Here is a 27,331-nt window from a genome sequence, read left to right as displayed (position 1 = left end):
ATGGGTTATTATGCTGATTACATAGAGATACTAAGGACTTGATAACCATTCACCGTCCTTTATATACTTAGAATGTGTCAGCTATTTCTTCACTTTTCATTCTCTTTTCTTCCCCTACTCTGTAATGATTCCAGTGAATATTATAAAACCTAAACTCTCAACCATTCATTGATTCTATTATTTACAGTATAAATTTTTCTCCAAACAGGGAAACACACCCTTATCCTTAAAAATTAGTGGAGGAAAAAAAAAAAATTAGTGGAGGAACAGAGAGATAACATTTGTAATTCCACAAGTCAAATTAATAGATCTTACTTGACTTTGCTGTGGTCCAAAAAAAAAGTAGTTATCCCTTATGGCTTCCCTGCCCCACAATATCCATACAGTGTACATAAGTAAATCATAAGCACTTAAGAACAATCATATTTTGTGATCCATCTTTAATTCTGACAAAACTAACTTGAGTGTTTTAATAACTCTCACTGCAACTTGAACATCTGTTTATTCCCCAAGCAGCTGCTGGTCTTTTTCATGCCATGTAATCAATTCTTACTAATAAAGGCATTATAAATACAAAGGTCCCAAGGATTGTGAGCCTCCTTTACTTAGAAATTAAGTGCAGTATTGATCTGAGGTCACTCTGGAGCAATTGTCATTGTTTGTAGGTACTAGCTGAATTTTGCGGTATTAATACTTGCATGGAAAGGATCTTTAAATCATCCAGATCAACCCACTTATATTATTTATAAAGAATCAAGGCACCAGTTGATTTTGTAAATTATTCAGGACAAGATTTGAATTCACATTTTCTGAATCTTAGGTTGCTGCTATTTCTGCTATGCCAATTTAAGTGAGAGCTGTAACATCCATTTTAATATCAGGTATGTGGGTGCAGAAACAAATCTAAAAGTTTCTGGAATGGATAAAGTCAGAAGAACAATGTGGGATTAAAGAAGGGACACCCAAACTTCAGAGGGGAAAAAAGCCTACAAGTACAGGTAATTGCATGTATAAATTGGTTAGTCTAAGAACAGTTCATTTAAAATATACTTATGGCAGGGTTTTGAGAAAGGAAAAAAAAAAGCTTAGTTTAGTGGCAACATGAAAGGAATTTGTCATGAATCTTAAGTATACATCCTCTCAGTTGGCTTTCAGTGCAGTTGTAGAGTCTCAGATCTCAGTAGAAACTCTACCTAAGAAATCTAGTTTTAACTTTTGAGGCATATAGTATTATTTAACTTCTCCTACATTCACCATTATCCCTTCTGTCTATATATAAACCTGTCTCCTATTTGTTTCAAGTGAACTCCTGAAACAGGAAGAGTTTTCTGCTTCAAACTGCTTTGGTGAAAGTCTATAAAATCTAGCAGTTAAAAAATATCTAATTTCAGGCAGCATGTTACTTGATGGTCTTTCAATGTAAAATATACTTGGAAATGTATGAAACCTTCAAACTCTAGCTACATAACGTTCACCAACCTTTGAAAAATTTTTGGCCTTGATGGTTTGGAACAGGGGTTATTCATGTCTGCGTAATTGGAATGAAGAACTGAAAATGAAAGGCTGTTTCATTTTTATTCTGGACAATCTCCATTGGAAAATCAGACCATACTATGTTTCTCCATAGCCATTTCCCCTCCCCTTATTTCTGTTCCTTTATCCTAATCACTGTAAGAAGACAGTGCCCACATTCCTTTCCACTTTTGTGTTCCCACTAATCGTCTATCATGATTCTCAAATGTTGTTCACTCCAGTCCTCCAGTCATCATGATGTTTTGAAAAAGGTTACCATTCCCTCTCCTTTCAAAACTTGTTGGAAGTTAGCTGTGAATTTTCTTTATGTATTTATAAACTGAGGAGTAAGTCTTCAAATAGCTGAATTTTTATTTCTTTCATGAAGATTTTCATCTTAAAAGCAAATTTCTAAGTCTTAAGAATTAATCTCCAGTTGAATCAAGTAAGATATCTGGAAAGTCCATGGGGAAATATTTGACCACTGTGAGCAGGGAAGTGTTAAAACAGGGAACTATTTGGTAGTAGGCTGCCACTAAATTATTTCATGCAAAAAAAAAAAAATCTCATTTTGGATTTGATCACTGTATTTTTTCCTAGTTCTCCTCCCTCTGGAAATGTCAGAGTCCTTCCAGAAATCAGACTGAATGGCCTGGAATAATCAGTCAATCATAACTGAATTCATACTACAGGGTCTCTCCAGTTCTTGGGAACTCCAGATCTTCTATTTCCTGTTTTTCTCCATAGTCTATGCAGCCACTGTACTGGGTAACCTCCTTATTGTGCTCACCATCCTGTCAGAGCCACGCCTTCGCTCACCCATGTACTTTTTGCTGGGCAATCTCTCCTTCATTGACATGTCTCTGGCTTCATTCGCCACCCCCAAAATGATTGCAGATTTCCTCAGTGAACACAAAGCCATCTCTTTTGAAGGCTGCATCACTCAGATATTTTTTCTGCATCTGTTAGGGGGTGCTGAGATTGTACTGCTGATATCTATGTCTTTTGATAGGTATGTGGCTATATGTAAACCTTTACGTTACTTAACCATCATGAGCCGAAGAATGTGTGTTGGGCTTGTAACACTTTCCTGGATTGTTGGCATCTTCCATGCTCTGAGTCAGTTAGCATTTACTGTCAATCTGCCTTTCTGTGGACCCAATGAAGTGGATAGCTTCTTTTGTGACCTCCCTTTGGTGATCAAACTTGCCTGTGTAGACACATACATTCTGGGAGTGTTCATGATCTCAACCAGTGGCATGATTGCCCTGGTATGTTTCATCCTCTTGGTGATTTCCTACGCTATCATCCTGGTCACTGTCCGGCAACGTTCCTCTGGTGGGTCCTCTAAAGCACTCTCTACTTGCAGTGCCCACTTCACTGTTGTGACCCTTTTCTTTGGTCCATGCATTTTCATCTATGTATGGCCTTTCACAAATTTCCCAATAGACAAAGTGCTCTCAGTGTTTTATACCATTTTCACTCCCCTCTTGAATCCAGTGATCTATACCCTTAGAAATAAAGATGTCAAGGATTCCATGAAAAAACTTAGCAGACATATCTTTAAGTCTAGGAAGACTGATCTTACCCCTTGATTTCCTCATACAAAAATTAAATACTTGCTCTGCACTTTTCCTCCTCATTCAATTGATCAACAAAGGAATGCTACTGCAGAAACTGATAAGTTTATGGCAGAACGATGTATGTAATCAGTCTCAGCAGTTACTGAGTTCTGGTCATGTTAATTGTTCCTCATACAATATAACATTAACTACAGGGCACCATCAAACCTATACTCAGCATTTACCACACAGAGATCCACTTTTTGGAATATTCAGCTTCTGTCAGATATAAACATTTATTTGAGTATTCCTTCCCCTGAGACATAGGCATGCTTTAAGAGTAGATTTTTCTCCTAGTCCCTTGTAATAACCTCTAAGAAAAGAGGTAAGCGTGAAAGCACCAACACCTAGTATAGTAGCCCATACACTGAAGTTACAATGAGATTTTTTTATTGCTGACAAAGGTACTGATGAATGGATTATTTTGGTTCGAAAGTCAGGAAAAAGTGGAAGGTTCTTCGTAAGTAAAAATAGTTGGTATTTAATGTTTTTATAAGCCATCTTTGATGAGCGTAATAATGTACCTTATTTATATTCTGTCCCTAAGTTCCCTAGAGGATTATCCAATGTTAAAACAGTATAGTTAACTCCAGAAAATTCCTGTACTTATATATATTAAATATTAATATGTGGTACACAGCAAGTTCCAGCCACACTCCCATTCTAGAAGATGAAACTAAGACCCAAGGACACAGCTTTTTCAGGGTCATGCTAATTAGGGGCAGGATCTAGGTCATTCATCTGCAAAGAGAAATGTATCTTTATTTTCTAAGCAGTAACAAGTTATTTTGGAGCTATGTTTGTTGTATTGTTTTTATAATCAAAAGGTATCTTATAAATAGTGATGTCCTAAAGGATCTTTGCCATTTTCACCCTGGTTAAACACAGTATTTGACTTAAGGAACCTATGAAATAGTGGTCTTTCAACATATTTGATATAGTTAATAACTGGAGTTTTTAGAACATAGAAATCATCTAACAGTATCTATTTATTTTACAGATGATGAACTTGAGAATCAGGTAATAAAGTAACTTTCCCAAGTTCATATATCTATATGATGCCAGAGTCTGTCCTAGAATGTGCCTGTCTTCTCTCTCTCTGTCTCCCTCCATCTCTGTCTCTCTCAACTGAACAAGGGCTAGGTTATCTTCAAGAACATTTGGTCATTGTCATTCTGAAAGTTACACATAGGAAAAATGTTTAATGCATATAAGTGGACTAACTGTAACCACAAATAATTATCCAACAGCCTTTGTCAAAGTTTTCATAATATTGTGATATTATACTAGGTTGGGTTTAGATAAAGAAAGTTAAATATATAGAGATGACCAATGGGATAAACATATTGTAAAGAGTTAAAAGATAAACCAATCATTAAGGGAATGGAAGAGCAGATAAATGGAAAAACAGATGGATGGAGGGGGGGTTGGATGTATAGCAGGGTAAATATTTAAAATCATAAATAAGTGAATGAATATCTTAACTATATTGACTCAGTAGTCTGTGTACTAAATCTGTACAACTGTAAATTGCAACTATCACTTGTTTAAAATTATTTGAAAGGTTATTGGATTTAGTAAAGTCAAAATGGGATACTCTTAAATGTGTTTCTTTTTTTTTCTTTAAATCTTATTTTATTTTTTCAGTGTTCCAAGATTCATTGTTTATGCACCACACCCAGTGCTCCATGAAATACGTGCCCTCTTTAATATCCACCACCAGGCTCACCCATCATCCCACCTCCTGCCTTCCAAAACCCTCAGTTTGCTTCTCAGAGCCCATGGTCTCTCATGCTTCATCTCCCCCTCCGATTTATCCCAATTCACTTTTCCTCTCCTTCTCCTAATGTTCTCCATGTTATTTCTTATGTTCCACAAGTAAGTGAAACCATATGATAACTGACTTCCTCTGCTTGACTTATTTCACTCAGCAAAATCTCCTCCAGACCCATCCATGTTGATACAAAAGTTGGGTATTCATCCTTTCTGATGGAGACATAATACTCCATTGTATATATGGACCATATCTTCTTTATCCATTCATCTGTTGAAGGGCATCTTGGCTCTTTCCACAGTTTGGTGATTGTGGCCATTGCTGCTATGAACATGCATCTGTTAGCCATTTCTATGGTTTATTTGGAGAAGTGTCTGTTCACATCTTCTGCCCATTTTTAGATGTGATTATCTGTTTTTTGGGTGTTGAGTTTGAGGAGTTCTTTATAGATCTTGGATATCAGCCCTTTGTTTGTGTTGTCATTTGTGAGTCTTAATAAGATCCTAGCGAATAGGATCCAACAATACATTAAAAAGATTATCCCACCATGACCAGGTGGGATTTATCCCTGGAATGCAAGGGTAGTTCAACATTCACAAATCAATCAATGTGATAGAACAAATCAATAAGAGAAGAGAGAAGAACCACATGGTCCTCTCAATTGATGCAGAAAAAGCATCTGGCAAAATACAACATCCATTGTGATTAAAACACTTCAAAGTATAGGGATAGAGGGAACATTCCTCAAGTTCATAAAATCTATGAAAAACCCACAGCAAGTATCATCCTCAATGGGGAAATGCTGACAGCCTTCCCTTTCCTGTTCCCTAGGAACAGGACAAGGATGCACACACTCACCACTATCGTTCAACATTGTGGTAGAAGAATCAGACAACAAAAAGAAATAAAAGGTATTCAATTTGGCAAAGAAGAAATCAAACTCTCTCTTTCCACAGATGACATGATACTTTATATAGAAAATACAAAAGACTCCACCCCAAACTACTAGAACTCATATAGCAATTCAGTAATGTGGCAAGATACAAAACCAAGGCACAGAAATCAGTTGTTTTCTTATACACTAACAATGAAAATTTAGAAAGGGAAATGAGAGGATTGATTCCATTTACTAGAGCACCAAGAACCATAAGTTACCTGGGAATAAACCTAACCAAAGAGGTAAAGGATCTATACTCGAGGAACTTAAATGTGTTTCTTGTGATGAAGTATAACCAGTTCAGTTTAGTAATATGTTTAATGGTCACCTGAGAGATCTACCAATGAATTAACACTAGTAAAAAAAATAATAAATACCTTTGGCTTATTTATGACTCTCTGAGAATTATAAATCTCTTCTCCCACCTTCTCAACACTTGATTAGATCAAGTTTCCATGTTGAGTCTTCCATATTTCATTCTGATCCATAGCATATGGTTGGCTCCACAGCATAAGGAATGTTGCGTATTTTTTGTCAGACTACATATTTTGTGCTCCCATTTAGCATCTTAACATACACGATGCTGGAATTATAACCATATCAATATCATGAGTTTCATTATATGGAAATTGACATGTGCTTTAAAATAAAATTCCAAGTGTTAGGAAAACAACATAGGAAATTAACCCCAAAGACAAAATCTAGATGGTTGGCATAAGCATCAACCTAAGAAAATTTGAGTAAAGGACTCTCTAATCTAAGTCCTCCACCTACACAGTGCTCTCCCTCCTTGCCTCGTATTCTTTGCTGACAATAAGTTAACTGAGCATGCTTTTTACCTATCATTTCATTACTATGAGAAAGAAACCTAACACTGAGTCTCAATAGTTCACTGTAAAAGATAAACCTAGCAAACAATTTCGGGAAATAACCTAATTTTATGATGCCATTTCTTCACCTCGAAGAGTCGGTAGCCTAATTGAAACTGTGTGTAATGTGGTGCAGTAGAGCAATTTTTTTTCTTCTCTTTTTTATTCTTTGAGTAAGATAAACTGTTACCATTTACCTCTGTTGAGCTTGTTTTACAAGTTGATCTCTAATTACAGTCTAATAAATGAAACCAGGAATAAATGTATATAAGGATATCAAATACTTAATATTGTTTAAAAATTAAATGTACACATACAGAATAAAACTGAGATTTGTTTGAGACTGGATAAGCTACAGCAGTGAGCCATCAGCCCCAAACAGGGTTCCTGGTCCCAAAATCCCTTTAGATGTATTTCTTTCCCAGAAAAAAAAAAAAAAAAAAACATTGTTCCTGCTCAAAGAACCACCGTCCCCTGCTCATTATAGGAACCACGAGGATAATCAGGAACGTGGCCTTTCATTTGATAATGCTGATGATGTTGTGGGGGATTTCTTACACTTCATTAACAAAAACTCAACCAAAAGTGATTTGTTTCATGTGCCATTTTTTCTGATCAGTTATCAGTTTGTGCTCCCCACACCCCATTTTGTTCCAGAAAACCTACTTAGAAGATGATGTTACAGTTTGCATTTCAAAAAATTGTAATGGTTTTAGAACTAAGACATAGTATGATTTTATAATACACCCCTTCAAGGTTTAACTTAAGCTCCACCTCTTCAGAGGAGGCTTATTCAATTCTTTTATTAACTTCTCTTTACTTTTTTCAGAGCTAATATTTCCTGCATGATTAATTTTACACATTTCTTTAGATTGTTACTTAACCATTAAGTCTGTGTCATCATCTTATAATTTATAAGCATTTTAAAAACAGAAATTTTTAAAATGGAAAAAAAAATAAAAATAAAAACAGAAATTTTGCCTTGTTTTTGTTGTTGTTATTCCTATGATTGCTAATTTATTTTTTTTTTTAGTATCTGCCATAGCATTTCACTAAGAGCACAGTTAGAAGCAATGATTTAGTATAATTTTTAAGTAATTACATTTTTCTAAATCTTTTTGTGTTTTTTTTTAAAGATTTTATTTGTTTGACAGACAGAGATCACAAGTAGGCAGAGAGGCAGACAGAGAGAGGAGGAAGCAGGCTCCCTGCTGAGCAGAGAGCCTGATGAGGGCCTTGATCCCAGGACCCTGGGATCATGACCTGAGCTGAAGCCAGAGGCTTTAACCCACTGAGCCACCCAGGCACCCTGTGGTTTTTTGTTGTTGTTGTTGTTACTATTCCACTGTTCTTTGACTGTATCATAGTAATCACAGGAATGTTGAGGTAGAGAGAATTTCAGAGATAAGTAGTTGCCTCTATCAATTTCTGCCCCCATCAAATTCTGCCATTAATTATGGACCTTGTACAAACCTCTGATCTGATTAGATCAGATCAAGCACTATCATCGTGTGTAGGACCTTTGATTGTCAATTCATTTTATCCTGTGGTAGTTCAATTATAAAACTTCCTAAAAGTCAAGAGAAATTGTGAAGGTCAGAATCTATAGGAAAAGGGACTCTGGTTTTATATCCTTTAAAAAATCCTGTAAATCCAGGAAGATATGCATCCCATAAATTTTTGTATGTTGTGTTTTCATTTTCATATGTCTTGAGATATGTTCTAATATCTGACTTTCTTTTTTTTATACAATAGTTGTTAAAAGTATGCTAATTTATACATATTTGTGAATTTTTCCATTTCCTTTTGGTATTGGTTTCTAGTTTTATTCCAGTATGGTTGGAAAAGATGCTTGGGATGATTTCAATCTTCTTAAATTTGTAATGACTCGTTTTGTGACCTAGCATGTGATCACTTCTGGAGAGCGTTTCATGTGCACATGAGAAGAATGTATATTCTGGTCCTATTGGGTGAAATGTTCTGTATATATCTGTTGGGTCCAGCACCTGCTGTTTTCCTACTCATATTTAGTCTGGATTGTCTATCCATTATCATTTGGGGTATTGAAGTCTACTTTATTGTGTTGCTATCTATTTCTCCCTTCAGATCTGTCGATATTAGCTTTATATATTTAGTTAGGTGTTGTCATGGGGATATATATTCCTAATTGTTACATCTTCCTGTTGAATTGACCCATTAGCATTATATAATGACCTTCTTTGCTCTTGTGACAGTTTTTGACTTAAAATCTATTTTATTTTTTATTAAAATCTATTTTTTTCTGATGTAAGTATACTCCTCCTCTCTTTTGGTTACCATCTGAATGAAATGTATTTTTTCATCCCTTCACTTTGAGCCTGTGTGTGTGTCCTTAATCTAACGCAGATACCTTATAGATAGCATATAGCTGGATATTGCTTTTTATCCCTTTGGTGACCCTATGTCTTTTGTTTGGTGAGTTTAATCTATTTACATTTAAAGTAATTATTTTTAGATAAGGATTTACTGTTTCCTTAATTGTTTTTTGTTTTGTAGTTTCTTTTGTTCCTCTTCCTCTCATCATCTTCATTATCGATGTGCTGCTTTTTTGTAATGGTATACTTTGATTCTTTCCCTTTATCTTTTCTTGTATTGCTACAGATTTTATTCTTTGTGGGTACCATAGGCTTGCAAAAAACATTTTGTTATAACAGTCTATCTTGGACTGATAACAACTTCACTTTAATTGCATATAAAAACTACACTTTCACCTCCTGACACATCCTTTGTAGTGTTATTGTAACAATTTAAGCAGATAAAATAGCATGTCTAAAGACCTCAAAAGAATGGATTATGGCACATGGGAAAAAGAATAAAATGAGTGTTTAAGGGGGAAAGGAATGCAAAATAGGGCTAAGGAGGTAAGCAAGTTTCAGATGATTCATGTCCTACTATACATTGTAATAATTTGTTATTGTATATTCCCTAACCACAGAAGTATTTTATCTGTGATACATAGAATGAAGTCTGTCACATTTTAAGCTTTTAGTAATAAATATTTGAGAATAAATACATATATCATCTTCATCAATACTTAAGTGAGCAATGTTAAAATCAGCATCAAATCAGAATATTTCACCCTTGCAAAGACAAGTGCTGAACCGTATATGCCTCACTGGGGATGTCCAGGTCTGTCCTATATTCCTTCCGCTCCCTCCCCAGGTATTCTCTGTCACCTTTATCTAAAGGTTTCCACCAACTTGCATGGCATCCCCCCAACGAAAATACACCAAAATGCATTCCAGAACTGACATCAATAAGCCAGTAAGCTTATTTCAGGGTATGGGAGGAGAAAATATTCTGGGACATAGATTTAAGATGAAAGATGATGGGAAAAGAAGAGAAGAGGTAAAAGGGAGCCCTATTTCCAGAAATTGCTGAGCTAACAGTTCCAAGTCACCTCAACTTATAACCTTATAAGCCAATTACACTTAAAAGATTCAGTATTCTGGTTGAGTAAACAAATTCACAACTTTACAGGAAAGATCATAAAGAGATAAGAATGAGGATAACTTTTCTTCTGTAGCTCCATTTTAGTCTTCATGTGCAGACTATAAGTTTAGTAGCCTGTTATTCACTGGAGAAAAAATGAAACAAAACTTTCATCAGACCACCTGAGAAGGCTATAAAAAGTTCTCACAACAAGAACTGGGTAAAAGCTGGTCTTTTGCTTCGAGTCTTTCCTCAATTATTCAGTGCTTCCTCATTCTTTCCAAGGCTCTGGCCACGTTTTTTTTTTTTTTCTTTCAGTACAATCTCTTTCTACTACCGCTAACCTAAGAACTTGTTCTCTAGAAACAGTAAATCACATGCAACTCCTGAGTTCACTAGGCATTTGTGTTTTTCTCTGTATTTGCCCATGCTGTTCCTTCCCAGTGACATACTTTGCCCCCAACTTTGCTTTCAAGTCTCAGATTCAGCACTATCTTTAAGAAGCTTTCTCCAACTCTGCAGGCACATTTGGACATGCCTTTTCCTAAGTTCCTATATTATTGTATGCAAAACTATATCATGGCCATTACTGACACTGCATTGTAATTATTTTTCTTTGATTAGATAGAATCTCTTTAAAGATAAGGATAATGTTTTATTGTGTTTCCAAAGGACAGAGCATAGGCCCTCAAACAAACACAAAAACAAATGAAAAAAAAAATTTCTGGGATTATCTATACTGAGGGAGGAGATCAAGGTAGCACCTGTTTGACAAAGGTGGGAAATACTACTTAAAATAATGTCATCTCTCTATTGACTAATACTAGACTATTTACCTATTTCAAGGAGAGGCCAGTCCTATCTTCCTACAATTAAAAATGCATTTGGAAGATATAAAATAGCTCTTCAGTGTAAAATGAAATGCAGGTGTCCAAAAGCAGATTCCTACTGGAGTATAGTCAGAAGATCAGATCGTAGGAGAAGAAAGGTGTTTTTTAAAAAGAAGAAGAAGAAAAAGAACAAGAAGAAGAAGAAGAGGAGGAGGAGGAAGAGGAGGAAGAAGAGGAGGAGGAAGAGGAGGAGAAAGAGGAGGAGGAGAAAGAGGAAGAAGAAACAGTGTCTGTGTGGCTCAGTTGTTAAGTGTCTGCCTTTGGCTCAGGTCATGATCCCAGGGTCCTTGGATCGAGCCCCAAATCGGGCTTCCTGCTCAGCAGGAAACCTGCTTCTCCTTCTCCTATTCCCCCTGCTTGTGTTTCCCCACTTGCTGTGTCTCTCTCTGTCAAATAAATAAATATAATTTTAGAAAAAGAAGAAGAAGAAGAAAACAATGAATCTTAGAATACTGCATCAAAAACTAGTGATGCATTTTATGGTGACTAACATAACACAATAAAAAATATATTAAAAAAAGAAAAAAGTATAACTGACTTTTTAATAATCCAGTTTGGCTTAAAACCTTATATAAGAATAATCTGTAGAAATATCAGTGCTCCAAGGAGATACAATGAATGATATATGTTTGTTGAGAATGAATCATCAGAAGTTAGGGACAAGAGTAGATTGTGTCAAGGTGAGGGTTAGAGCTGGGAGAAAAGTGATAGATGTGGTGATAGAAAAGACATAATACACATCTTAATTTCTTTATTAGGAATCATAAACTACCAGGGTAATATGCATGAATGGGGAGTGTACTAGTGTGCAAGACAAAACAGATGAGATCTCTGGTATTAGCCCAATCTAAAAACTCATCTACAGCTTAGAATTCTGGCCTAATGTTGGCAGGTTTGTTTTTCTTTCATTTTTTTTTAAGAAAATCTATCAAACTCTATTTTGTTTTGGAATCTCCCACTATCTGATTTTATCAAATTATTTTTTCTTTATAAACCTTTGAGGAAAGACAAAAAGCATGTTGGGTATGCAGGCTGCTGACTTGCAAACTCTGCTAAAAGAATGATGAGAAAACCAGGATAGAAATTGACAAACTTGTTTGTGATTCACAGACCTGTACCCCTGGAGATAAAAATACATTATATGTTTATTAAAAAAAAAAATTTGGAAGGGGAGGCGAACCATAAGAGACTATGGACTCTGAAAAACAACCTGAGGGTTTTGAAGGGTCAGGGGTGAGAGGTTGGGGGAAGAGGTGGTGGGTAATAGGGAGGGCACGTTTTGCATGGAGCACTGGGTGTTGTGCAAAAACAATGAATACTGTTACGCTGAGAAAATAAATAAAATGGAAAAAAAAATAGGCAAACTAAAAAAAAAAAAAGAAATTGACAAACTTATCCCAAACCAGAAGTTCAGAAAGTGGTATAGAGCTGCATTCAAATCAGACAACCAGGTTTCAGTGGTGATATTCATAGTCCCCACTCCAAGAGTTCTTAGTCTTGTGTGTACCACAGACCCTACCTCTGAGCTTCAGTGAAGCTCAAAGCCTCTTTAGAATAATATTGCAAATTGACAAACTAAAATACTTAGGAGTGTAAAGAAAGCTGATTACATTGAATTATATTTATCACAATGTGATATGTAGATAGTGTGGGGTTTAACTGGTTGCCCAGGAAAGAGTTTTACCACATAAACACCCGGTAGAAATTAGATATTTATCCTACAGCGTCAGGGATATCTTAGCCAGATGAAATGTCTGACTTGATTCTATAATTTCATGGTTCCAATTTTAATAGTTTCTTAAACAATACTTCTACCAAGTCTCCAAATAAGCTATTCCCTTATATTTTCAAAATGTGGGGAGAATCTTTCTGCCTATAGTTGTAACCTTATTAATGTGCTAAATATAAAGTGAATAAGTAATTGTGACCATTCATTACTGGTTAATATTTGTAATAAATCTAGTTACATCAGAATTTTAAGCATTTCACTACTATCTTTTGAATCGGTAAAAGACAAAATGACAAAATACATGAACAATATTTTAACACTTTTTAATCATATAAATTTTACTTAAAACATTGTGATAAAACAAGACACTGACTCATAGAACATTTATTATTTTCCCCCTTCATGCCATCTTGGTATATATTTCTACAAAAATGAATAAAAGATTTCTAAAATGTAATGCTTCCTTTGAAAAACACAGACCTACAAAAGACAATATTAACTACATCAGTGCACCAAAGATTAATAATTGGCACAAATCCAGTATTCTAAAATTAGTTAATTTTAGGTAAATTGACACATCCTAATAGTCTACAACCATGTTCTTGAAGTTTAAGTAAGCATATCTATATCCATTCCATTTACCATGTCATTTATGCATGTCTAACACAATTGGCAACAATAATATTATTATTAGTTAGCATTCATTAAACCTTTAATGAGTGCCAAGCACTGTTTATTACATGTTTTTTGTTTAATTTTTATGACATTCCTAGCGGTTAAATACTAAGTCCACAATTTATAGGTGAAAAAAAACAGAGTTAGAAACATTAAGAATATATGCACAAAGTTCTACATAAGAAAGTGGTGAGGGGTGCCTGGGTGGCTCAGTGGGTTAAGCCTCTGCCTTCAGACCAGGTCATGATCTCAGGGTCCTGGGATCAAGCCCTACATTGGGCTCTGTACTTAGCGGGAAGCCTGCTTCCCCCTCTCTCTCTGCCTGCCACTCTGCCTACTTGTGATCTCTCTGTGTCAAATAAATAAATTTAGAAAAAAAAAAAAAAAGAAAAGAAAGTGGTGAGACTGGAATTCCACCTACAACAGACTGGTCCCATCTAATTGCTAGATATATGTTTCTTAAAAACAGATAAACAGATCTTATAGATTAATGAATCACAAGCACCCAGAAAAGACCTTAAACAGAGTAGGTGCTCAATGAATAGTTATTGAACTAAAGATTTTTCAGAAGCAGGATTTATATTTAAAAACAAAGATGTGGAGGTTCCTCATAAAGTTAAAATAGAGCTACCCTATGACCCAGCAATTGCACTACTAAGTATTTAACAAAGGTTATAATCATGGTAATTTGAAGGGGCATATGCATCCCAATGTTTATAGCAGCAATGTCCACAATAACCAAACATGGAAAGAGCCCAGATGTCCATTGACAGATGAATAGATAAAGAAGATGTGGTATGTGTGTGTACACACACACACACACACACACACACATACACAAGGGAATACTATTCAGCCACCAAAAAAATGATATCTTGCCATTTGCCACGAGGTGGATGGAACTGGATTGTATTGTGCTAAGTGAAATAAGAGAAAGACAAATACCATATGATTTCACTCATGTGGAATTTAGGAAACAAAACTGATGAACACAGGAGAAGGGAAGGAAAAATAAGATAAAATTGGAGAGGGAGACAAACCGTAAGAAACTCTTAATTATAGAAAACAAACTGAGGGTTGCTGGAGGAAAGGTGGGTGGAGTAATGAGGTAATTGAGTAATGGGCATTAAGGAGGGCACTGGGCATTATATGCAACTGATGAATCACTAAATTCTACCCCTGAAACTAATAATTCATTATATGTTAACTACCTTGAATTTAAATAAAATAAAAATTAAAAGATCGGAACAAAGATGATAATTTTTACTGAAGAATGGAATTGAGACAAAGGACATTTTTACCTTAAATTTTTCTCATTTCTCTGATTGACTCTGAGGCAAGAAGGAAGAGTTTATGATTTGGTTAAAAATAAACTGGTATTTTAAACTCGAATTTTTTTTTTTTTTATGTTATGTTAGTCACCACAGAGTATGGTTTTATACCTAACTTCAACACTACCTTTCTTCATAAACTTCTGCAAAATTATTTAACTTCAGATATTAAATATTTGGCTTGGAGATTGTGTTAAAGCATATTGAAACCTTAAAAACTGAGAATAAATGTAAGAATCTATTAATACTATTAAAGCCAAACTGTCTAAATCCATCATAACAGATTGTTTCCTAAACTATTTTCATATACTTAAGTCAGTTCAAAGAGATACAGCCTATCAGTATGTTGTTATTCATAAAAATCACAAATTATCTGACAATCTAATCTAATTTTTTCTAACTACCCTCCATGTTAGCAATGGAAAATTGGAAAGTGTTCCTTTGCTTTTCTGCCATATGTCTTAAGAAGCCACAATCAAAGAGACATCTTAAAACTAGAATATCAAGAGTTTGTGAGCTACTGGTTTCACCTGAATGAGGTTATTCTTTAAAGGCATACTACTTATGAATAAGATGCATTTTCATTTGGAGTCTGTGCAGATGGGAAGGGAAAAGGAAATTATATTTTTTAGAGTCTCTTCTGCCAGTTTCCGTAGAAGTCACAACAAACAATCTAGTTTTATTATCTTCACAATAGAAATTACAACTGGTAGAGAGATAAAGTGAATATCCTAGGATAACACAACTAGAAAATGACATATCCAAAATTTAATTCTGAGATCCATATATTTTTAGAGAAATGATCTTTGCCTCTGACAGTGATTCAGTCTTCAGCCAACTTTGTGAATTCTCTGCATCTTAGTTTTTCATCAGTAGTTAGGGAAATTATTTGGTCAGCTGATTTCCAAAGACTATCTTGTAATAAAAAATATCTTTAACAAAATCAGTAATAAATCAGAATAGGGAGAATTGTGCTATGTTTTTTTTAAATTAGTTTCATCTCTTCTTCCTATAGGCTACATTATATTGAAAATGAGGAACAAAACTCATACTAAGACTAATAATATTTTGGAATATTTTATTTTGGGAATGACAAACTTGTCATGAATTAAGTAGTTAATTTTCCAAACAGTTAGTCTTGCTATTAAATGAGTTCATCATATTTCTGATGTTCAGCCAGGTTTTAGAAGTTTATGAGATTTGAGTGGTTTACTTTCTATGGTTTAAACTTCACAGATGGCCATTTAATCAGTTATTTGTTATATTAAATATCAAGTGTGGTAGTGATTTGTACACTTCTTAAAAAACCATATTGTTAAATTTCAGATCCTCCAAACTGTTCTGTTTTGTTCAAAGCTGACTCAGAACTCAAACAGTTGGATGTAATAAATCAGGATTGTTCAGCTTTATTCAGAAGAATCTCTTCACAATATGAATTTCCCCACAAAAATATTCCCAATGCTATGGGGGAAAAAAACTTGTTATGCCCAACACTCTTTTTTTTATTGTGTTATGTTAGTCACCATAAAATACATCATTAGTTTTTGATGCAGTGTTCCGAGTACGCCCAACACTTCTAATCAAAGTTCTGCAAGTGGACACCATGGGTGCCACAAGGCTGCCACAGAGTGGGAATGTCCTGGGTTAGAAGACAAAAGAACACTATTTTATTTCAGGCTTCTCTAAGCTGACTGAGGTATGCTGATAGGACTCAGGGATATATGAAGCCCTGAGTTTATGTTTTAATGATATATGCATTTCTTTATGAAATTAACCTATAGATTTCAACAGATTTTCAAAAGGTATCTATGATCTCAAAAGGCTTGCAAACATTTCACTTTTAGGCAAGATATTTCATATCTCTCAACCCCAGCTTCTTACTTTTGTGGATTTAGATTAAAGGACTTGAAGTTCTAAGTTTAATTTTCTATTGCTATAAGGACAAAAACTGATGATGTATACCTCAGACAGGAGATTCATTGCACTGGGTATCTTGGAGTAGTTTTCCCAAGATTCAAGTTTTGATTACTTAGTTTCTTCTTCACAGCAGTCTTCACTTCCTGATTTCTCAAGGTATAGATAAGTGGATTCAGAAAGGGGGTGAAGATGGTATAGAAAACAGACAGAACTTTGTCTACCAGGAAGTTGGTAAAAGGCCACACATAGATAAAGATGCAAGGCCCAAAGAACATAAACACAACTATAAAATGTGCCGTGCAGGTAGAAAGAGCCTTAGATGTCCCTGTAGAGGAGCGGTCCTTGATTGTGACAAGAACAATGATATAGGAGGTGAGCAAAAGCAGAAAACTTACAAGAGCAATCACACCACTGGTAGAGATCATGAAGATTCCAAGAACATATATATCTATACAGGCCAGCTGGATGACCAAAGGAAGATCACAGAAGAAACTGTCTACAACATTGGGACCACAGAAGGGTAAATAGAGGGTAAAAGCTAACTGACTCATTGTATGCAGAAAGCCCACTGTCCAGGAGGTTACCACAAGCCCAGCACACACTCTTTGGCTCATTATTGTTGAATAATGTAGAGGTTTGCATATGGCAATGTACCTGTCAAAAGACATGGAGATCAGCAGCACAATCTCAGTCCCAGTGAAAAGGTGCAAGAAGAAGATCTGAGAAATGCAGCCCTCAAAGGAGATGGTCTTACGCTCAGCAAAGAAGTCCATGATCATCTTTGGAGTAGCAAAGGAGGACAGGCACATGTCAATGAGAGACAGATTGCTAAGGAGGAAATACATGGGAGAGTGAAGGTGTGGGGTAGATAGAACCGTGAGCAAAATCAGGCTGTTGCCCAACATAGTTATCAAATAGAAAACAGAAAATATTACAAAGAAAAAAGTCTGGAGCTCAGGAGAATCAGTAAGTCCAAGTAACACAAATTCAGACACTCCAGAATGGTTGAACCCCTCCATCGATCTGCAGACTGTTCTGTAATGACAAAAATAAGACAAAATGACATAGGCAGAAATTGTGACATTTTTACAATTACATATGAAGGAGTTATGATATCAATTAATGATTCATCAGAACACTAATTACCTAAAAGCCAACTAACAACTATCTCAGTAAAGATGTGTCCTTTTGGAACAAACTTAACAATTGCTGTCAGCACTTCGAATGGACAACTTCTTGGTTTTGACCAACATCAGTACATTTTTGGATTATACTTGTCATATACCCATACAATAATATTCCCATTCTGAATACTGATTAAGGAGTTACATAATCCATGTTTACAGAGTAAGATTACACTAAGTTAGTGCGCTCTACCTAATAAGTCAGGTATATAAAAGTTTAAATGAGGGTTGAAATCTCCAAATTTTCTGTTAAACTTACAATAATAAAATATAATTATGTAAAATCCATTATTATTGAACACTGGATGTAACTAATAGTTTAACTTAATTTCAGAAGACCTCTTAAGTATCCTAAGAGGCTAATAAGTGATTCTTTTAGTGGTCTCCAGTTTTCTCAGCTTCAGAAAAATCCAGTTCCATTCTTACTGCACTTGAAAGTTTTCAAACTGTTTTATCACTATTGATAAGTATTATTTTTAATATATAATATATAATTTCTTAATTCCATAAAACTATTGATAACTGAAAGGTATACCTAAAACATGAATTATTCTCGACTTGAAACATTTAAAAAAGAGAGAATATCCCTCCTTTACATCTCATGCTATTCCAACAAAGATATTTTTTTGACTAGAAAAAAAATAGGTTCTAGAACTGAGCCAGAAAATATACAAGATGAATATTAGACCTCTTGTAATATCAGAATATAAGAATATAAGATGCTCAAAACAAAAAACAAAAACCCACTTAGTTGATACTATTTCAAAGTGACACAGGAGTCACTGGGGGAAGAAAAAGATAATTTTAAGGGCTCAGACTCATTTTTCAAAATTGAAAAAAATTGAAAAAGTTTTTTATTTGCAACACATTTTAAGTGCTACAAATACCTTCTATGATATTTTTCATATAAGTAACCACCTGTTTTCCCATTAGAGAAAAATTTGGCTTCATCCTCATTTATTTGCACATAACTCACATTGTTCCTTCAATATTGATAAATATTTGTAAAATTTATCAGAGAACAATATTCCAGAAATCTGACAACTGAACTGTGGCAAAATAGTTAAAAGGGTTAAGGTGTTCTTAACCTGCTATATGACCTTGATTGTACATGAGTAGCCTCTGTAAGATTTAATGTCTTACCTGAGAGAATTAAATTAGATACCCTGTATAAAGCCCTTATATCCCCTGGACAACGTTCAAGAACTCTCTAGGTTTCAAAATCCAAATTTAAGAATACTGTTTGGAAGTAATCAGCTCGTTTTATTTCATTAATAATCATAATAATTGCAGTAAAAATATTCAAATCTAGTTTTAATTCAGGGATTTAGAAAAAGATATATGCTTATAAAATCATTTCATCTTTTTGAAGTTAAATTTCTTCTTTCCAAATGAAAATTATGAGTATCTTGATATATTAAAAATCTCAGCCTCACTCTTTTGAATATTTGTTCTATTTTCCTAACTTAATAATGTTATTAGTAAGGAGAATGCAAGTTATTATACCTAATTAGATATACACACACACACACACACATACACACACACACATATATATGTATACACACACACACACACTATGAATATATTGTGTATTCATTATAAGTGAATAAAGAGTTACCAGGTTTTTTCTCCTTTTATCTCCAGAAGGGCATCTCTAAAACCTTTTTAATGAAATCATCCATTTTTATGTCTTCAAGTTATATATTTCTTTCATTACACATCCATTATATTTGCTTTATAGAATTATTAAATGAATTGTTCTTGCCACCTAACGAACATAAACCACAACTGCTTCTCAAAATCCTTAATATTATTTCCAGCTTTTATCCTACCAGCTGTACATCAGGAATCAAAATACTGCATCCTTCAAGATTCAGAAGCCTACTGAAATCACCATGGTCCTTAGTAAGCATCAGAAGCCTGGAGTATAGATATATGTTTTTCCCAGTCCTGGTATAAAAGCCTCTAGAAAGCGGCAACATTTAGGAGCTGAGGGACTGGATACTCCTGTCTGCTTGCAGTGGGAGTTATTAAAATGTTGAGCTGACTTTTCCCAAAGTTGCAAGAATTGTGGAGTATGTCTTTGCTATTTAAAGTGAGGATACACACACTCATGCTCATGATGAAGCCGTGTTCATTAGAAAAAGAGTACAACTGGGACTGGCCTAGGAGAAAGACACCTTTGAGCAGTCTGAAGGAGCATTTAGGAGCAAAAATTGCTCCTTTGAATTTGGAAGTATTCCCACATTTATGCCCCAGTGTTCATTGTCTCAAAGTTGGAAAATTACTCTTGTAGACTAAGGTACTTTGTCACTGAAAGAAATCTTGCTTACTGGAAGAATCATATAGCAAAATAATCATGTATTGAAGTTTTTGACAGGACACTAAAAATAAGTACAAGCTAGTAGGTACCAGCAGGTGAAATCTGGGAAAGGAGAAGTTAGGAAGCCCAAAGTGCAAAAGAAGTGAAGACAGGTACTTGCAAGTGCCCTAGAGGAATGGTGTATTAATTATATTATACAAACAAATGTAAAGCATTTAGCACAATATCTGGCACAGAGAAAGTGGTGAATATAGAGTAAATAGCAGAAGTGATTCTAATTGACTAGTTTTTTAAATGTCCGTGACACATAATTCAGAAAGATTCTAAATGTAGACTCTCAACCTGAAACCATAACTGAGGGTCTTGCCATATTTTCTTGAAGGTCAGTCATTCATCTGTGGAATGCTCTCCAAACACAACTTTCTCCTCAAATATCTCAGTAATTTGAACTCTTCACAACTACAATACCTATCCTACATTCCCCACAAGACTAGCAGTAGAGCCCAAGAAAATCTTCCCTAGCTGACCATATTTCTTACAGGCTTTAAAATAATAAAACAGGGGCGCCTGGGTGGCTCAGTGGGTTAAAGCCTCTGCCTTCAGCTCAGGTCATGGTCCCAGGGTCCTGGGATCGAGCCCCGCATCGGGCTCTCTGCTTGGCAGGGAGCCTGCTTCCTCCTCTCTCTCTGCCTGCCTCTCTGCCTAGTTGTGATTTCTCTCTGTCAAAGAAATAAAAAATTAAAAAAAAATAATAAAATAATAATAATAAAACAAACAACTTTGTTTTGAAGATTTTTAAAGTTTCTCTTCTGTAAAAAGAAAGAAAGGAAATAAAAGAAAAAAAAGGCCAACCAACCCAAAAGCAGTTGCAAAAATTCAGTAAATTAAGTATTTGCCCACTTTAAAACAAAAGGTAAGTGTATACAGACTACTAGAGTTCTCCTGGAAAGGCAAGAGAATTAACAAAAGAAGTAGTAGAAATAAAAGATAATTCAGAAACAGAGTTATGAAGGAGTGTGGGAACATTAAACAGCTGTTCTGTATCTTGGTTGTAGCGGAAGTTACACAAATGTATATACATGTATTAAAATGCATACCACTGCCAAAAGAAACCAAAATCAATTTTGCTTTAAGATAATTTATAAAGTAGAATTTTAGAAAGCAAAACTAGAAAATTTTGTTTACAAAAGAAGCAAATAAAACCATGAGCTTACTTATAAACCAACATTAACCTGCTAAAATATATAGTAAAAAAAAAAAACCTTTTCAGATAAGCAACCGAATACATAAATAGGAATAATCTTAATCTTAAATGTGTTGGATATATGTGACAAGCTGTAATACTCTACAAAAGGAAAAAAATTGAAATACATGCTGTGTTATTGGAAGGAAAAATACAATATTGCTCAACAAGAAAACTGTTATATTGAAGTATAAATAGCACAGAGCATTCTACTGGTTTCATATGTACAACATAAATATTGAACAATTCTATACACACTCAGTGCTTACAATGGCAAATGTAGTCACCATCAGCCAAACAACATATTACAACGTTATTAACTGTATTCCCTATTCTGTACTTTTATCTCTGACTTTATTTTGTACTGAAAATTTGTGCCTCTTACTCCCTTTTATCTATTTCACCTGTTCCCCTACTCACCTTCCCTCTAGCAACCACCAGTTTGTTCTCTGTATATGAGTCTGTTTTGTCCCTTTTTTCTGTTTCTTTGTTTATTTCTTAAATTCCACAATGAGTGCAGTCATATGGTATTTGCCTTTCTCTGACTGACATGTCATTTAGCATTATACTCTCTAGCTGTATCCATGCCATTGCTATTGGCAAGATTTCATTCTTTTATACTGAATAATATTTTATCGTGTGTATATATATATATGTATGTATGCAAAATATACCAATTACATATATATGTATATATATATACTGCTATATATATATATATATATATATATATATATATATACTGCTTTTTTATTGACTTATCTATCTGTGGAAACTTAGGTAACTTCCAATCTTAGCTATTGTAAATAATGCTGCAAGAAACATAGGGGTGAATATGTCTTTGAAAATTAGTATTTTTGTTTTCATTAGTTAAATATCCAATAATGAAATTACTGGATTATATGGTGTTTCTGTTTTTCATTTTTTGAGGAAACTCCATACTGATGTCCACAGTGATGGCACCTTTTCATTCCCACCAGCAATGCATGAGGGTTCCCCTTTCTCCATATCTTCACCAGTACTTGTTTTTGTTTTTGATATTAGCCATTCTGACAAGTGTGAGCGGATACCTCATTGAGGTTTTGATTTGCATTTCCCTGATGTTTAGAGATGTTGAGCATCTTTTCGTATGTCTGTTGGCCACCTGTATATCTTTGGGAAAATATCTGATCAGATTCTCTGCCCGTTACTTTATCAGAGTGTTGTTTTTTGATATTAAGTTCTGTAAGTTCTTTTCATATTTTGGATGTTAACCCCTGATCAGATACATCATTTAAAAATATATTCTCCTATTCAGCTTTATTTTGTTCATGGTTTCCTTCACTGTGCAAAAGCTTTTCATTTTGATATAGTCCCAGAGGTTTATTTTTGCTTTTGTTTCACTTGCTTGAGAAGGCATGCTTGGGAAATGTTTCTGTGGCAGATAAAAAAGAAATTACTACTTATGATTTCTTCTAGGAGTTTCATAGTTTCAAGTTTCATATACAGGTTTTTAATCCATTTTGTGTTTATTTTGCATGTGGTGTAAAAAGAGTGGTTCAGTTTCTTTCTTTTGCATGTAACTGTTCAGTATTCCCAGGACCATTTGTTGAAGGGACTCTCTTTTCCCCATTGTATATTCTTGCTTATCTTTGCCATAAATTGACCATATAAGTGTGGGTTTATTTCAGTGCTATTTTCTTCCATTGATCTTTGTGTCTGTTTTTGAGAGTACTATTACTGAGATTTAGATAGAAAAGGAAAGAAGCCTTGGTTCTTTTCACTGCCACAGCAAAGAAACAAAAGTAAAATGAAACAAAAGTAAAGCAGAGCAGTTTTATTAAAGTATACTTAAAGAACCTAGATGTCCATCAACAGATGAATGGATAAAGAAGATGTGGTATATATACACAATGGAATACTATGCAGCCATCAAAAGAAAAGAAATCTTGCCATTTGCGACGACATGGATAGACCTAGAGGGTATCATGCTTAGTGAAATAAGTCAATCGGAGAAAAACAACTATCATATGATCTCCCTGACATGAGGACGTGGAGATGCAACATGGGGGGTTAAGGGGATAGGAGAAGAATAAATGAAAGAAGATGGGATTGGGAGGGAGACAAACCATAAATAACTCTTAATCTCACAAAACAAACTGGGGGTTGCTGGGGGGAGGTGGGGTTGGGAGAGGGGGAGGGAGTTATGGACATTGGGGAGGGTATGTGCTATCGTGAGTGCTGTGAAGTGTGTAAACCTGGTGATTCGCAGACCTGTGCCCTTGGGAATAAAAATACATTATATGTTTATTAAAAAAAAAAAAGTATACTTAAAGGGAAGAGTGCGAATCAAGAGAGACAAAAGTCCTGGAAACTCTGGGTGTGAGTTTATATCAATTGTTTTCTTTTGGGTGAGTCCTAGGGTCACAGCATTTGAGTGAGAGGAATGGATTATGTAATAATTAGCTATGTCTGTCCTTTCCCAAGATGTATTCAAAATGCCTGCGCAGAGTAAGAAATCACATTATTTCCTTCTAGAGACATAGGTCCAATAAGGACAAGAGGCTGCTTTCTACCCAAGTGTAATTAGCCCAACAAATTTAACTCCTTTTCTGCTAGGATATTGTAACTGCAAACCTACTGCTACATGGGTGGAATGGGGTATTCTTTGGGCAGTCCTCTGTTGAGGCTCTTGGTCAGGACATCTACAGTACATTGTCTATTGCTCATGCCTAGCTTCCTACCTAAAAAGTACTGTACTGTTTTCATTGCTACCACTTTGTAGCATATATTGAAGTCTGGGATTGAAATACCTTTAGCTTTGTTATTTTTTCTTAAGACCGTTTTTTCTATTCCAGGTTCCTTGTGGTTCCATACAAATTTTGGTATTCCTTGTTCTAGTTCTATGAAAAATCTTGTTACTATTGTGATAGAGATTGCAAAGCAATCTATAGATTGCATTGGGGGAGTATGGATATTTTAACAATATTAATTCTTCTGATCTATGACCATGGAATATCTTTCCATTTAATTGTTTTCAATTTCCATAGTTTGTCTATTATGGACATTGCTGCTGTAAACATTCGGGTGCACATGCCCCTTTGAATCATTACATTTGTATATTTAGGGTAAAAACACAATAGTGCAATTGCTGGGTCATAGGGTAGCTCTATTTTCAACATTTTGAGGAACTGTTTTCCAGAGTGGCTGCATCAGCTTGCATTCCCACAAATAGTGTAAGAAGGTTCCCCTTTCTCTGCATCCTCGCCAACACCTGTCATTTCCTGACTTCTTAATTTTAGCCATTCTGACTGGTGTGAGGTGGTGTCTCACTGTGGTTTTGATTTGTATTTCTCTGATGCTGAGTGATGTGGAGCACTTTTTCATGTGTCTGTTGGCCATTTGGATATATTCTTTGCAGAAATGTCTTTTCATGTCTTCTGCCCATTTCTTGATTGGATTATTTGTTCTTTGGGTGTTGAGTTTGGTAAGTTCTTTATAGATTTTGGATACTAGACCTTTCTCTGATATGTCATTTGCAAATATCTTCTCTCATTCTGTCAGTTGCCTTTCAGTTTTGTTGACTATTTCCTTTGCTGTGCAAAACATTTTGATCTTGAAGTTCCAATAGTGCATTTTTACCCTTGCTTCCTTCGCCTTTGGTGATGTTTCTAGAAGTTGCTATGGCTGAAGTCAAAGAGGTTGCTGCCTGTGTTCTTCTCTAGGATTTTGGTGGATTACTGTCTCATGTTGAGGTCTTTCATCCCTTTTGAGTCTATTAATGTGTATGGTGTAAGGAAATGGTCCAGTTTTATTCTTCTGCATGTGGCTGTCCAATTTTCCCAACACCATTTGTTGAAGAGACTGCCTTTTTTTTCCATTGAACATTCTTTCCTGCTTTGTCAAAGAATAGTTGACCATAGAGTTGAGGGTCCATTTCTGGAATTTCTGTTCTGTTCCATGGATCTATGTGTCAGTTTTTGTGCCAATACCATACTGTCTTGATGATTACAGCTTTGAAGTCTGGAATTGTGATGTTGCCAAGATTGGTTTACTTTTTCAACATTCCTCTGGCTATCTGAGGTCTTTTCTGGTTTTATATAAGTTTTAGGATTATTTGTTCCATTACTTTGAAAAAATTTAATGGTATTTTGATAGAGATTGTGTTTAATGTGTAGATTGTTCTAGGTAGCATAGATGTTTTCACAGTATTTGTTCTTCCAATCCATGAACATGGAACGTGTTTCCAATTCTTTGTGTCTTCCTCAAAGTCTTTCATGAGTATTCTATAGTTATTTTTTTTCTTTGTTTATTTTCAGCGTAACAGTGTTCATTCTTTTTGCACCACACCCAGTGCTCCATGCAGTACGTGCCCTCCCTATTACCCACCACCTGGTTCCTCAACCTCCCACCCCCTACCCCTTCAAAATCCTCTGGTTGTTTTTCAGAGTCCACAGTCTCTCATGGTTCATCTCCCCTTCCAGTTTCCCTCAACTCCCTCTCCTCTCCATCTCCCCATGTCCTCTGTGTTCTTTGTTATGCTCCACAAATAAGTGAGACCATATGATACTTGACTCTCTCTGCTTGACTTATTTCGCTCAGCACATCTCTTCCAGTCCCGTCCATGTTGCTACAAAGGTTGGGTATTCATCCTTTCTGATGGAGGCATAATACTCCATTGTGTATATGGACCACATCTTCCTTATCCATTCATCCGTTGAAGGGCATCTTGGTTCTTTCCACAGTTTGGCGACCGTGGTCATTGCTGCTATAAACATTGGGGTACAGATGGCCCTTCTTTTCACTACATCTGTATCTTTGGGGTAAATACCCAGCAGTGCAATTGCAGGGTCATAGGGAAGCTCTATTCTTAATTTCTTGAGGAATCTCCACACTGTTCTCCAAAGTGGCTGCACTAACTTGCATTCCCACCAAGAGTGTAAGAGGGTTCCCCCTTCTCCACGTCCTCTCCAACACACGTTGTTTCCTGTCTTGCTAATTTTGGCCATTCTAACTGGTTTCATGTGGTATCTCAATGTGGTTTTAATTTGAATCTCCCTGATGGCTAGTGATGATGAACATTTTTTCATGTGTCTGATAGCCATTTGTATGTCTTCATTGGAGAAGTGTCTGTTCATATCTTCCGCCCATTTTTTGATATGATTATCTGTTTTGTGTGTGTTGAGTTTGAGGGGTTCTTTATAGATCCTGGATATCAACCTTTTGTCTGTACTGTCATTTGCAAATATCTTCTCCCATTCTGTGGGTTGCCTTTTGTTTTGTTGACTGTTTCCTTTGCTGTGCAGAAGCTTTTGATCTTGATGAAGTCCCAAAAGTTCATTTTTGCTTTTGTTTCCTTTGCCTTTGGAGACATATCTTGAAAGAAGTTGCTGTGGCTGATATCGAAGAGGTTACTACCTATGTTCTCCTCTAGGATTCTGATGGATTCCTGTCTCACATTGAGGTCTTCTATAGTTTTATGAGTAGAGATTCTTTGCCTCTTTGGTTAGGTTTACTCCTAAGTGTCTTATGGTTTGGGTGAAATTGTAAATAGGATCAACTCCTTAAATTCTCTTTCTTCTGTTTTATTGTTGGTGTATAGAAATGCAACTGATTTCTGTGCATTGATTTTATACCCTGACACTTTACTGAATTCCTGTATGAGTTCAGCAGTTTTGGAGTGGAGTCTTTTGGGTTTGCCACATAAAGTATCATATCATCTGCAAAGAGTGAGAGTTTGACTTCTTATTTGTTGATTTGGTTGCCTTTTATTTCTTTTTGTTGTCTGATTGCCAAGGCTAGGACTTCTAGTACTACGTTGAATAGCAGTGGTGATAATGGACATCTCTGCCATAATTCGTGACCTTAGGGG

The 27,331-nt window shown here is 35.4% G+C and overlaps 2 protein-coding genes across 2 annotated transcripts; one reads left to right on the top strand and one right to left on the bottom strand.

The window, feature by feature from the left end:
* The first annotated feature begins 2,159 nt into the window (after positions 1 to 2,159).
* Positions 2,160 to 3,107, top strand: LOC123944314 (olfactory receptor 4K3). Its single transcript, XM_046009293.1, has one exon. It carries the CDS (start codon positions 2,160 to 2,162, stop codon positions 3,105 to 3,107), a length of 948 nt encoding a protein of 315 aa, XP_045865249.1.
* Positions 3,108 to 16,786: 13,679 nt separating this feature from the next.
* On the bottom strand, positions 16,787 to 17,746 carry LOC123943553 (olfactory receptor 4K2-like). The gene has a single exon (XM_046007835.1). It carries the CDS (start codon positions 17,744 to 17,746, stop codon positions 16,787 to 16,789), a length of 960 nt encoding a protein of 319 aa, XP_045863791.1.
* Positions 17,747 to 27,331: the final 9,585 nt, after the last annotated feature.

Source organism: Meles meles, chromosome 6, assembly GCF_922984935.1.
Source record: "Meles meles chromosome 6, mMelMel3.1 paternal haplotype, whole genome shotgun sequence".
In the NCBI taxonomy this organism is placed as follows: domain Eukaryota; kingdom Metazoa; phylum Chordata; class Mammalia; order Carnivora; family Mustelidae; genus Meles; species Meles meles.
Note: the sequence above shows the minus strand (reverse complement) of the source record. Positions and strands in the feature narration are given on the sequence as shown.